This window comes from Crocodylus porosus, unplaced genomic scaffold (genome assembly GCF_001723895.1).
Source record: "Crocodylus porosus isolate Cpor-Errol unplaced genomic scaffold, CroPor_comp1, whole genome shotgun sequence".
In the NCBI taxonomy this organism is placed as follows: Eukaryota; Metazoa; Chordata; order Crocodylia; family Crocodylidae; genus Crocodylus; species Crocodylus porosus.
This window is the reverse complement of record NW_017728944.1, coordinates 2,826,038-2,838,449: the sequence shown is the minus strand read 5'-3', so window position 1 is coordinate 2,838,449 and position 12,412 is coordinate 2,826,038. Positions and strand designations below refer to the sequence as shown.

Genomic DNA, 12,412 nt, shown 5'->3' with positions numbered 1-12,412 from the left:
GCAGTGGGGGCAGCAGGGATCCCACACACACACACCTGGCAGCAGCCAGTGAGGCCAGGCTTTATTTTTCAAAGAGCCAGGAGCTGGGGCAGCCAAGGTGGGGGGGGGCACTCAGGGGGGCTGAGGGGATGGGGCCTGGCTGGGGTCCCCCGATGGTCCCCCCCCATCCTTCCTCCATCCCCCACTCCTACTTACCAGCACAGAGTCCAGGTCCAGTGCCCTGCTGCAGCCAGTGGGGACTGCCTGAATCACAGAAGCTCTCCAAATCTTTTCTGAATTGATTCAGAGAGCTTCAAATCCATTCAGACCTTTTCATTGGTCTCCTGATATGATTCAGATTCAGCGATTCGGCCACCAAATTGGGCCAAATCTCCTCCAGATTGAATCAGGACTCGAAACTTCACACAGCCCTACTATTCATCCAACCCATACTTCCTCAGTTTGCTTGCAAGATTGCTGTGGAAGACTGTCAGAAGCCTTGCTAAAATCAAAGTATATTATGTCCACTGTTTTCCCACATCCACAGAGCCATTCATCTCATCATAGAAGGCAACCAGGTTGCTAAGGCATGACTTACCCTTGATGAATCTATGCTGACTGTTCCTGAACACACTTTTCCAAGTGCTTAGAAACTATAGATTCATACATTCATAGATGTAGGGTCAGAAGGGACCCAAGTAGATCACCAAGTCTGACCCTCTGCCCTGGGCAGGAGAGAAAACTGGGTTCATATGACCCCAGCTAGGTAACTGTCAAGCTTCCTCTTAAAGACCCCCCAGGGTAGGAGCCAGCACCACGTCCCTTGGAAGTTGGTTCCAGATCCTAGCCGCCCTGACCATGAAGTAGTGTCTTATAATGTCTAGCCTGAACCTACTCAATCAACTTATGGCTGTTATTCCTTGTTGCTCCAGGAGGTGCTTGGGGGAACAGGGTCTCTCCCATTCCCCACTGGCCCCCCTAGTAAGCTTGTAGATGGCCACCAGGTCCCCCCTCAGCCCTCTCTTATGAGGGCTAGACAGGTTCAGGTCCTGTAGCCTTTCCTCGTAGGGCCTGCCCTGCTGTCCCTGGATCATGCAAGTGGCCCTCCTCTGGACCCTCTTGATGCTGGCCACGTCCCTCCTGAAGTGTGGCGCCCAGAACTGGATGCAGTACTCCAGCTGCAGCCTGACCAGTGCCGCATAGAGGGGGAGGATCACCTCCTTGGCCCTGCTTGAGATGCATCTGTGGATGCATGGCAAGGTCCTGTTGCCTTACTGACATTGGTGGCCCATGTTTATTCTGGAATCAATGACTCCAAGATCTCTTTCTGCCACTGTGCTTTTGAGAAGGGAGTTCCTTGAGGACCTGCTACATGATTTTTCTGGGGACTGAGGTGAGGCTTACTGGTCTGTAGTTCCCTGGATCCTCCTTCCATTTCTTAAAGATGGGCACTATATTTGTCCTTTTCCGGTTGTCTGGGGCCTCCCCTGATCACCGCAAGTTTTCAACGATAGTGGCCAGTGGCTCTGCAATCACATCAGCCAACTTTCTCAGCACCCTTGGATGCATTGCATTCAGCCCCGTGGACTTGTACACATCCAGCTTTCCTAAATAGTCCCTAACCTGCTATTTCACTACTGAGGGCTGCTCAGTACAGTAGTCTGGGAGCTGACCTTGCCTGTGTAGTTCGAGGTAAAAAAGGCATCGAGTACTTCAGCATTTTCCTCCTCATCTGTCATGGGTTGCCTCCCCATTCAGTAAGGAATGCACACTTTCCCTGACCTTCCTCTTGTTGCTAACATACTTGTAGGTTCTTGTACCCTTCATGTCCCTTGCTAGCTGCAACTCCAATTGCATTTTGGCCTTCCTGATTACATCCCTTCATGCCCAAGAAATATTTTTATACTCCTCCTTTTTCATCTGGCCAGGCTTCCACTTCTTCTAAGCTTCCTTTTTGTGTTTAAGTTCACCAAAGAGTTCTCTGCTAAGCCAGCTGGTCACCGGCCACATTTGCTAGCCTTCCTCCATAGTGGGATGGTTTGTTCCTGCACACCCAGTAAGGTTTCTTTAAAGTACAACCAGAGCTCCTAGACCCCTTTCCCCCTCCGACTGGCCTCCCAGGGGATCCTGCAAATCAAAGTCTGTTTTGCTGAAGTCTGGGGTCTGTATTCTGCTGCTCTCCTTCCTTCCTTTTTGTCAGGATCCTGAACGTGATCATCTCATGGTCACTGCCACTCAAGTTGCTATCCAATTCTACATTCCCCACTAAGTCTTCCCTGTTTGTGAGCATCAGGTCAAGAAGAGCACAGCCCCTAGTTGGCCTTTCCAGCACTTGCACCAGAAAGTTGTCCCTAACACTCTCCAAAAACTTCCTGGATTGCCTGTGCTCTTCTGTATTGCCCTCCCAGCAGATCTCAGGGTGATTGAAGTCCCCCATGAGAACCAGGGCCTGTAATTGGGAAACTTCCACTAATTGTCTGAAGAAAGCCCCACCTACCTCATCCTCTTGGTTTGGTGGTCTATAACAGACACCCACCACAACATGACCCTCATTGCTCTCCCCTCTAACCTTAACCCAGATATTTTCAACATGCCTCTCTACAGTTTCATACTTCAGGTCTGAGCTGTCATACAACTCTTTTACATAAAGAGCAACTCCTCCCCCTCTTCTCCCTTTCCTGTTCTTCCTGAACAGTTTGTACCTATCCATGATGGTGCTCCAGTCATGCAAGCTCCCACCAAGTCTGTTATTCCACTCACACCATAATTCTGTGACTATGCGAGGATTTCCAATTCTTCCTGCTTGTTCTGCAGGCTCCATGTATTCATGTACATGGATGTGAAGTAACTAGCAGATTGCCCTACTTTCTCAGAAAGAATGAGGAGGCCTCCCCTGTTGCCCTTCCTCTTCGTGCTTCCTCCAGGTCTCCTGCTTCCCCACTTACCTTGGGGCTTTGGTCTCCATCTCCTGGCAAATCTAGTTTAAAGCCCTCTTTCACTAAGTTAGCGAGCCTGTCTGCAAAGATGCTCTTCCTTCTCTTTGTCAGGTGGATCCCTTCTCTTCCTAGCAATCTTCTTCTTGGAACAACATCCCGTGGTTGAAGAAGTTGAATCCTTGCTGGTGACACCACCTGCACAGCCATGCATTGATCCGTAGAATGCCATGGCCCTTCCCCCTGTGCCCCTGCTCCTTCACACTTGCACCCAGAGCCCTGTTGTCACCCTTAGTTTGGTCAGTGTCATTCCTGGCAGTATCATTGGTGCCCACATGGATGAGCAGCATAGGGTAGTAGTCAGGTGGTTGGACAAGTCTCTGTAATCTTTCTGTGGTATCTCAGATCCGGGCTCCAGGCAAGCAGCAGACTTCCCAGGACAACAGATCAGGCTGCAGATGGATCCCTCCATCCCCTGCAGACTGGAGTCTCCAACCACCACTGCCCATTGTTACGTCTTTGTGGCAGTGGTCTCAAGTACACCTCCTGTCTTAGCTCCTCATGCCAAGTACAGGCAAGGCATTGGAGGTAAGTCCTCTGAGACAGCTGAAAGTTGGTTGTTTTTGTCACGGGGATTGATGATTTTGTCCAAAAGCAATTTGGTCTGAGCCTACGAACTGCATGAATGAAAGAAGTGTCTGCCTTGGTGAGTAATACCAGATCCAACAAGTAAGACCAATGTTGCTTCACTTTACCTAGACTCAGCATTGTAGCTGAACCAGCTTGGACACCTCCACCATTGTGGCGTGAACTAGCTTGGCCACTCCCCACAAGTTCAGACTGGGAGCCTGGATTTAAAATCAGCAGAAAGAGGAGCAAGATCAGCCCAATCTCAGAAACCAACTGAGTTAACGTGTTTGCCTTGCTGATGACTTGCCTGTAGCTCTTATCTCCTAAGTATCAGAGCAGCCTTGTTCTAAACTGCATCTGATGAAGGGAGCTTCGGCCCATACACACGCTTGTGCACGCACGCACACACGCACGCACACACACACACGTTAGTCTATGAGATGCAAATCTTTCCTGCTTTCTACTAGGCTGCAATTGCCTGTTGCAGCAGCTCCTCAAGGAGAGAGAGCATTCAGTCACTATCCAAAATGCCTCCTGACACCCCCCGCCCCCCGAAAACCTCTCATAGTTCAACTGTTGCCTCTGTTTCCTTCCTGCAGCTGACCAGCCCAGGTGAGATCCCTGCAGGTAAAAGTCCTGCAGCCTGTTAAGTTTGGCATGTTAGTAACTTTTCCCTGGCATCTCCTACTGGTCCACACACAGTCCTTGCAATCTTACCAAGCCCCTGCTCTGAGCATCACACTGTCTGCAGTAAAGAGAAAGACACATGTGTCCCCCTCTGTGGCAGTGTAAAGAGCTGGGAATATTGGAGTTCAATTGCAGCCCTACTAGCTGGTTGCCTCTGCAAAATCCCTAGCTTCAGCTTCTTTGTCTTTCCAGGGGCTAGTGCTGACCTCCCAGGGGCATGGCATGAGGCTTCAGATTTTGTGCTTGAAGGTGATCTGTTAGCACACAGGAGTAGCTTAGATTTGCCTGGCACGATGCAGCAGGATTCAAGCCCTGTCCACCTTGGCGGTAGCGCACAAAGACAGGATGATAACCCGCCCCCAGGATGGTTGCCAGTGTGCCAGGAAAGCAAGCAGGAGGCGCTGGTGGTGGCTGCTCTTTGCAGCAGGCAGATAAAAGCGAAGCACGGCTCCTCACATGGTTCCCATACATGTGTTGGAAGTAAGCGGGAGATAGCCTGCTGGTGGTGAGCAGTGATCTGTGTCCGCCCAGGGCGGGGAGCAGCCAAACAGGGTTGGGGGGAAAACAGGAGTTTGGCCGTGAGCCAAAAGAGATACCACTTGTTATCACAGGCCTCTTGTGAGAGGAAGTGCTAGCATCGGCCATCTCCTGTCAGAAATAAAGCAGGCAGAATACGCTGCCCAGGCTGGGGGCGCGTGGGCAGGGGGTGAAGGCACACGACAAGCATTGGTAGCCAATCAACAGGAAGACCAGCCGACCACAGTAGCCCCTGTCTGAAGTTCATGGGGCTGGCTGGTAGGCACTGAGGAGGTGTCTATGTGATGAGCTGCAGGACTACATCAGTGACTTGCATTTGGCTTTTTTTTTTTTAATTTCTTGTCTCAGGCCAAATCTGCCAAAGAGGTTCCTAATTCTGTTGACTGAGGGAAAAAAAAGAGATAAAACTAAGAGCTGGCATTTTCCAAGGGTGTCTTTAGTCTAAAAGGGTTGAGAACCACTGCTGTAACCTCACCTTGTCTGCTGAGGAGTCACACAGGCTGTTTCTGGCCATGGGGCTTGGAATAGGGAAGTCACTAGGACAGACCCAGAGTAAAAGCTCTTGTACCACCCAAAAGCTCAGCACCTGGCCAGGGGCAGCTGGGTCTGGGGTGCTGCTGCTGCTAAACTGTGCTGTATCGTACAACCCTTACCCCCCCCACCGCCGTTCCCCAGCCTTGTCTGTGGCATAGTTCTGTCCTGGCTGAAGTTGTTGTATCCCTCGTGCTTCCAAACCTCTTAACAATGCCTTAGGGTGGAAGGAACAAATCCCAGTTCCAGGCAGAGGTAGAGACCTGGCTGGCGCTCTTCCTGCTGGAAGGTGGAGGGTCCTAGCTACTGGGTTTGGAGTTGAGGTTGCTTTATCTAGAACGCATAGATCCTTGCAGCCCCTTCAAGTGAGTAGTGATTCTGGTCCCCGCGGGATGCTTTGCAGTCAAGTGGTGACATTGATGCGTGGTTGGAACACAGTACAGCGTGAGCGCTGCACATTTATCCACAAAGAGGTACGGACCCCTCTGCAGATGAGGTGCACTGAATCCACAGATTTCCAGCCCTGCGGGCAGAGAAGCTGTGACTGGGGATCCACACAGGTGAGTTAAAGAATTATATTGACCAAATCTGAGTCCATCTGTGATGCCCCAATCCCTTTGAGAGAGGCAACCATCAGCCTACCCCTTCCAGGTCCTACTGAGGTTTGCTGATCCCTGACAGTGCTGTTAGCTACATTAGCCTATGCCTTTTCTTCCTCCTCCTCCTCCTCATCACTGATGTGTGAGTGGTGTCCCTCTATCCATCTGTGCCTGAGCTTAACCCCTGCAGACCTGTAGCTTGAGGCAGGTCAGAGATGCCTGATGGAGCCGTATCAGTGGCATCGAGGTATCTATTGGCAGACAGTCAAGTGTGGAAAGCTCTGTCAGAGTTTCCACTGCCAGGGCTCTGGAGAGTCTCTCCAGCACTCCCCTCCAAGGAGCTGTTCTATTTAAGGCACTCATGGCAATAAGAGTTTTTGGAAAGTCAGCCATCAGGGCTATGCCAAGCTTGATATGGGAAGCCTTGTTTGGCTCCTCCTTTATCTCGGTAGTTGCTCCTCTGGCTGCTCCCCCGTGCACATATGCGCTGGTATAATCAGTGTAGACACGTCACTGCTACGACTCCCCATGCCCCCCACACCTCGCCTCCTCTCCTCTCTCTGATTGATGACTTCCCAGAGAAATGCAGCATGAAGTTGGGGGGGCCGACAGGTGATCAGATTTCTAAGCTCCCAAGACTGGCCTTGCCAGGGCCATTAGGATGGGGAAACTGAGTCACTGAGGGGTGAAGTAACTTGACAGGCAGGAGGAAGTGTGCTTGGCCAAGGGGGATTGGGCAGGCATGTCTCAGTAATCTCATTGCCTGACACATGGGTGGGGAAACTGAGGCTCAGAGGAAGATAGTGACACTTGCCCAAGTTAACACTGAACCCATGTCAGGTCTAGGAGTGTGACTTGAAGTCCAGCCTACTAAGTGGGCTGTTTATTTTGGCTGGGGGGCTTTGTGCAAAGCCAGTAAAAATTACGGCGGTTTGGGGGGGAATACTGAATGGTTAGGGTTTGTAAGGAAAGCACTTTTGAAGTGGGTGACAGGGACCAGGGCCAAACTATGGCAGCTGTGTGTGAGGGGGAGGTAGAGTGGAAAGCCCCTGCTTTCACAACCAGGCACCACAAAGTCCCAGCCCAGGAATGATTTCCTGTTTAGCTGAAGCTCCATCCCTGGGTCAGAGCAGGGAGCTCCCCAGCATGCAGGGCCCTGAGCAAGGGTGCTGGAGGGGCTCCGTGTCACAGTGGAGAAGCTGAGCCAGGCTGAGATGTGTCCTCTGGGATCCCAGATGCTGGCGGCCAAGGGGCTGCTGCCCTGGGCCTGTGCAGCCAAGGACTCTGCAGGAACCTCCAGAGAAAGGTCGGGGCTCAGGGATGGTCCCCAGGTCTCAGCACCCCACCTTCTGACCCACCCCAGCCTCAGCTATCAAGGGAGCTGGACCTCTCCATGCCCATGTGGGCAGTAGTCCAGGCAAGCACATGCATGGGACTGGTATGGCTGCAGGGCAGCCACTGCTGGTGCCACCACAGTGTACAGCAGCTGCAACCCTCCCTCAAGGCAACAGAGAGGGTCTCCATCCTCCCCACCTCCACAACCATTGTAAGAATATCCAGCTGAGGAGGAGTGGGACCCGGGAGCCATCAGAGCAATACCCCTCAACTCCTGGGGACCTCTCGCTGTCTTTCCAACTCTGGTACCAGCTCCTGGTGACTTCAGGGTGTTTGGGGAGCTGCCCCCCCACCATTCACTACTCTGATCCTTGGCACTGCGCCCCTGCGGTCATGCAGACAGAGACCAAGAGCTTTTGGGAGGTTCCTCCTCACAGAACAGGCTTGTGGAGCCATCCCTGCCTAGATGGGTGTCTTAGCCTTGCAGCACACACTGGCCATGCTGCCTCTTTCCTCCCAGAGAGCCAGAGTGGTGCTACCCACATCTGGCTGCAGGCTCAGGGCTGTGGCCTGTGGTCCATGGAAGGCTCAAGTCTGCTAAGGGCGCCCCTGTCGTTAAAGGCTACCCCAGTCTGGCCCCAGCTTCTGTTCCTCTGTTCCCCTGGCCCCTCCTGTCCAGTCCTGTCCTGCAGGCTCCTTTCCCCACAACAGGCAGTTGCCATTAAGTCTGGACAGAAAATATCAGCAGCTGGTAGGTGTCAGGGACAGTCCGAGACAGCTCATGGTGGAGCAGGCACTGTCACCTCATCTCTGCCTCAGCTGTGTCGGGGCCCTGGGCTCTAGAAGCCCACCCCAGTTGCTGGGTCTAGAAACTCTTGCTGGGTCAAGGGCTGCACTTGGACCCAGGGCTGCAATCTCTGGGTCTAGACGCCCACCCCAGTTGCTGGCTGCAGAGGCTGGGAACAAGGGAGGCAGCAGCAGGCCCAGGCACCAGGGCAGCTTTGCTGTCACCCCTCAGTCCTGGGAGACGATGCTCTCCAGCATCTTCAGGTGACAGGCCAGCCAGCCCCTCACCTGGGAGGCTCCCCCACCTTCCCCATCCCTATTATCTTTGTGGCTGTCCAGCCACCTCTAAGGGCATCACCTACAAGCCAGCAGGAGAGAGGTACCTGCTGGAGGAGAGCAGTCCTTCCCCAGCAGCTGCTCCCCAAGGCTGACCCCCTGAAGAGCACCGGCACAGGCAGGTCTCAGACCCCTTGTTCCTGCAGCTCCATCCGCCCAGACACTGGGATGTGCAGCTCCTGGGCCCCTCCCTGAGCTGTACTCTGGGCACAGGGGTCTCGGGCTTGCTGTGGGCCAGTGACCTCACCAGGGCAGCTGGGTCATGCTGGGAGGACGGGACAAGTGGTTCTGGCCCTGACGTGCAGCCCCAGGCAGGGAGAGCGAATCCAGCCCTGACCCAGGGGAATTCCAAGCTCAGCAAGACGAGGCCTCATCTCAGAGACATCCTGCACCTTTGGCCACCAAGGAGGACATTATGCCAGCAATGTCTGGAGGTGGCTTGGCTGCACCTACTAGGGAATGGAGATACTAGGCTCCCCCCTGCCACTAGGAAACCCTGTGGCCTTGGGCTGGGCTACCAGGGCTCCATGAGGGGATTTAGGCTGCAGGGTCTGTGCCCATGCACCCACCATGCCAGCCTGGATGCTGTCTCGGAGAGAATCCCTGGGTTTTCCCCCAGCTCCCCTGGGTGGGGGATGCTCAGGGCTGGGCTGTGAGGACTGCACTGTCTCTTTAAAAGGCTCCAGGCGGAGCAGCCAGGAAAAGCCATGGACAGCCCAGCCCAGCCCAGCCTGGGGACAGGGACAGGGACAGGACAATGTGAGTGCCCCAATCAGCCTGAGACCAGCCAGGCACCCGTGAGCAGCCCCGGGAAGGGTGAGACTGCACCAGCCTCCAGGTAACAGATGCCAGCCCCTGCCTTCTGTGCTGGGACCAGGCCCTGGGGGTGGACTGGGGGAGAGAAGAGGGTATGGGACAAGTGATGGGATGGGTTGCATGGAGGGGGAAACTCTGCTACCCCTCCCCACAACCATAGTCCAGAGCCCTGACTTGCTGCCTCTACTTGGGCTTCTCTCATGAGCACCCAGGGGAGGGGGCCAGTTCTGCCCCAGAGGGTGACAGTGGTGGAAGCCAGGCCCTGCTTCACCTGCTCTTCTGGACACCCCTCCTCCCCCTGCAGTACATCTGAGTCCAGTCTTCTGGCTTTAAACTGTGGTAGGGGGGAGGGAGGGAGCTTTGCTTCCTAGAGGTTGTTCCTGTTGACTTGCAACCAGCAGGTTCACCCTCTGCTGGGCGAGGGGCAGGGCTGAAGTTTGGGCCAGCCAAGGGCAGGTGTGCCCTGATGGGTCCCGTCAGGGTAGCTTCCCAGCCATAGGCCAAGCCCCCTAGAGAGACAAGCAGCTGGCCAGAGCCTGTTTGCTGGAAACAAAACACTCACTGCCACTCTCATAGAGATGGGTACGGCCCATTTCAAAACACCCCTGGTGGGCTCCAGAATATCCTGAGAGCAGCTGAAGCTCCCCCAACCCTGCTCCTACAAGCTCCAGATGCTGGGGGCAATAAAGGGCCCCATTTCGCAGCTTCTGCCCTGGATGCACAGAGATCTGGGTTCCCCCTCCCCTGCAACTCCTCAGTCCTGGAAGGCAAGCAGCTGATGGGTGTACCTTGTACTCTCCCCAGTGCAGCAGCAGCAGCGGCAGCAGCAGCACCACCGGGGCACCCCCCAGCCATGGGGGAGTGGGGCTTCCTGAGCTCGCTGCTGGATGCAGTGCAGGAGCACTCGCCCATGGTGGGGCGCTTCTGGCTGGGGGTGATGCTGATCTTCCGCATCCTGATCCTGGCCACGGTGGGCGGGGATGTGTTCGAGGACGAGCAGGAGGAGTTCGTGTGCAACACGCGGCAGCCAGGTTGCAAGCAGGTCTGCTATGACCGGGCCTTCCCCGTCTCCCACTACCGCTTCCTAGTCTTCCATGTGGTGGTCCTCTCGGCCCCCGCTGTGCTCTTTGTCATCTACTCCATGCACCAGACTGCCAAAATGGCTAGGGCTGGGAAGGTTGGGTCCCAGTGCGGTGCAGGGCCACAGCCCGCCCAGCGGCGCCGCCATATCCGGGCCGTCTACGTGGCCAATGTCATCACACGGATCCTGGCTGAGGTTGGCTTCCTGCTGGGGCAGTGGCAGCTGTATGGCTTCGAGGTAGAGACCACGTACGTGTGCCAGCGTGCACCCTGCCCCCACCGTGTGGATTGCTTCGTGTCCCGGCCCACCGAGAAGACCATCTTCATCCACTTCTACTTTGTAGTGGGAATGGCATCTGCGGGGCTCAGCCTGGTGGAGCTGGCCCACCTGCTGTACAAGGGCCAGTGCCGGCGACGGGAATCCGTCAGCCCCTCGAACCCAGCTGGTGCCACTGCTGCTGCCACTGAACAGCAAGACAACTGGTCTAACCAGGCCCAGGAGCAGGCCCAGTGCTTCCTGCCCCCTGAGAGTGGGAGCACCCAGGGGTCACCCTGCAGCAGTGCCCCCGAGCACTACAAGGCCGCAGCCCCATTCCAGCCCAAAGACCCTATCCCACACAGTAAGGCCTCCCCCTCCATGAGCAGGGACGATCTCACCATCTAGGGCCCAGCTCCCTCCTCACTCCACGCTCCTGACCTGACTGGCTAGAAGGACAGAGCCAAGCGGCACCATCAAGATGAGCTGTGTTGGTTCTCAGCCTCCAAGGGCCAGGGGTGCTGCTGTTTTGGTCTCTCCACAGTGACCTTCAGACAGAGCAACAGGACCCCACAGTCTCTACTGCCTGGTAGTGCCCCTGCTGGCAGGGCCAGTCTTGTGCCTTGCAACAAGGTGACCTGTGGTTCCCAGCCCATGCATGGAGACCTCACCAAGGCAGGGGGACCTCATTGTGTTGTGCTGGGCCCTGGCTTTGCTGGCTCCAGGCCAGGCCACAGGAAGAGAGGTGGAGCTGGGGGCTTTTTCTAGGCCCCAGAGGCTGCAATAATACAAGAACTAGAGATCACAAAATGAAACTAGTGGGTGGTAAGTTTAAAATGAACATAAAGAAGTACTTTTTCACACTGTGTGTCATTTTTGGTGTGGAACTCATTGCCGCTAGGTGTTGTGGAAGCTGACCGTTTAGCCAGATGCAAAAAGAGATTAGACAAATTCCTGGAGGAAAAGGACACCACTAGCTATTGAGCATGGGAGTTAGGGATACAGCCTCTGAATCAGCTCTTCCTAGACCTTAAATGCTGGCGGCTGCAAGTGAGCGAGGAACAGTGGAAAAAAAAAATCCCTGATCATACCCAATTCCGTCTTCCTTTCCACATCCGCTCTCTGCTACTGTGTGACACAGGAGAAGGGGGCGAGATGACTGATCTGAGCCAGTAAATGGCAATTCTTTTTGGTTCCTAATCTCCACCCTGACAGAGGCAGCTAGGGGAGGCTGTGTGGCTAGGGGAGGCTGCGTTGCCCTGCGGTGAGAGCATTGGTTTGGCCCTGAAAGAAGCTAAGTTTTCATTTAAGCAATGTAAGAAATCCAGCAAGGACAAATTGTGCCGTGAGTTGGCCTGGTAGCCTTGGCCTCTCCACAGCACAGTGGGGGGCCCCTTGCCCTCGACACTTGGGGCTGAGGTGGTGGTGGGGAAGTGTCATCTGTGCCTGTGACCAGGGGCTCTTTCATGCCTGAGCTTTGATATGTTTTCTGAATAAAGAGCAGTGGGTAACAGGAGAGCTTGGGCCCTTGTACGGCCCTGGCCACACGCGGGGACCACAGGAGATCACCAGCACACCTCTGCTTGTTCTGCAAAATCTTTTGGGAGGCGTTCACTGTGGGGCAGGAGCTAAGCTCCGAACACCAGGGTTTCCTGCAGTCTAGAAACACCGCTTTCCCCAAAGAGCAGTTGCCAGGACAGCCACCAGGCTTGTCACTAGCCCAGCTGGGAGACAGTGGGCCCATCCTGCCTCTCCAAGCCCTGACCCCTGCCAGCTGCTCTGGGCTTCAACCTTTTGCCATCATGTAAACACGTGAAGCCCCACAGAGCTGCACGGCTGCATCGCTCCAGGATTGTGCCAGTGCACGCAAGGGGCAGAGGTAACCCACGTGCTGCAGCTGTGCTCTA

At 54.8% G+C, this 12,412-nt stretch overlaps 1 protein-coding gene across 1 annotated transcript; it reads left to right on the top strand.

Moving 5' to 3' along the window:
* The first annotated feature begins 10,003 nt into the window (after positions 1-10,003).
* On the top strand, positions 10,004-11,550 carry GJD3 (gap junction protein delta 3). The gene has a single exon (XM_019550512.1). The coding sequence runs from the start codon at positions 10,023-10,025 to the stop codon at positions 10,911-10,913; it is 891 nt and encodes a 296-aa protein (XP_019406057.1). The 5' UTR covers positions 10,004-10,022; the 3' UTR covers positions 10,914-11,550.
* The last annotated feature ends 862 nt before the right edge of the window (positions 11,551-12,412 follow it).

What these genes read in the sequence shown, in the direction of transcription:
- GJD3 (XM_019550512.1), top strand. Translation starts at nt 10,023, where the DNA reads ATGGGGGAGTGGGGCTTCCTGAGCTCGCTGCTGGATGCAGTGCAGGAG.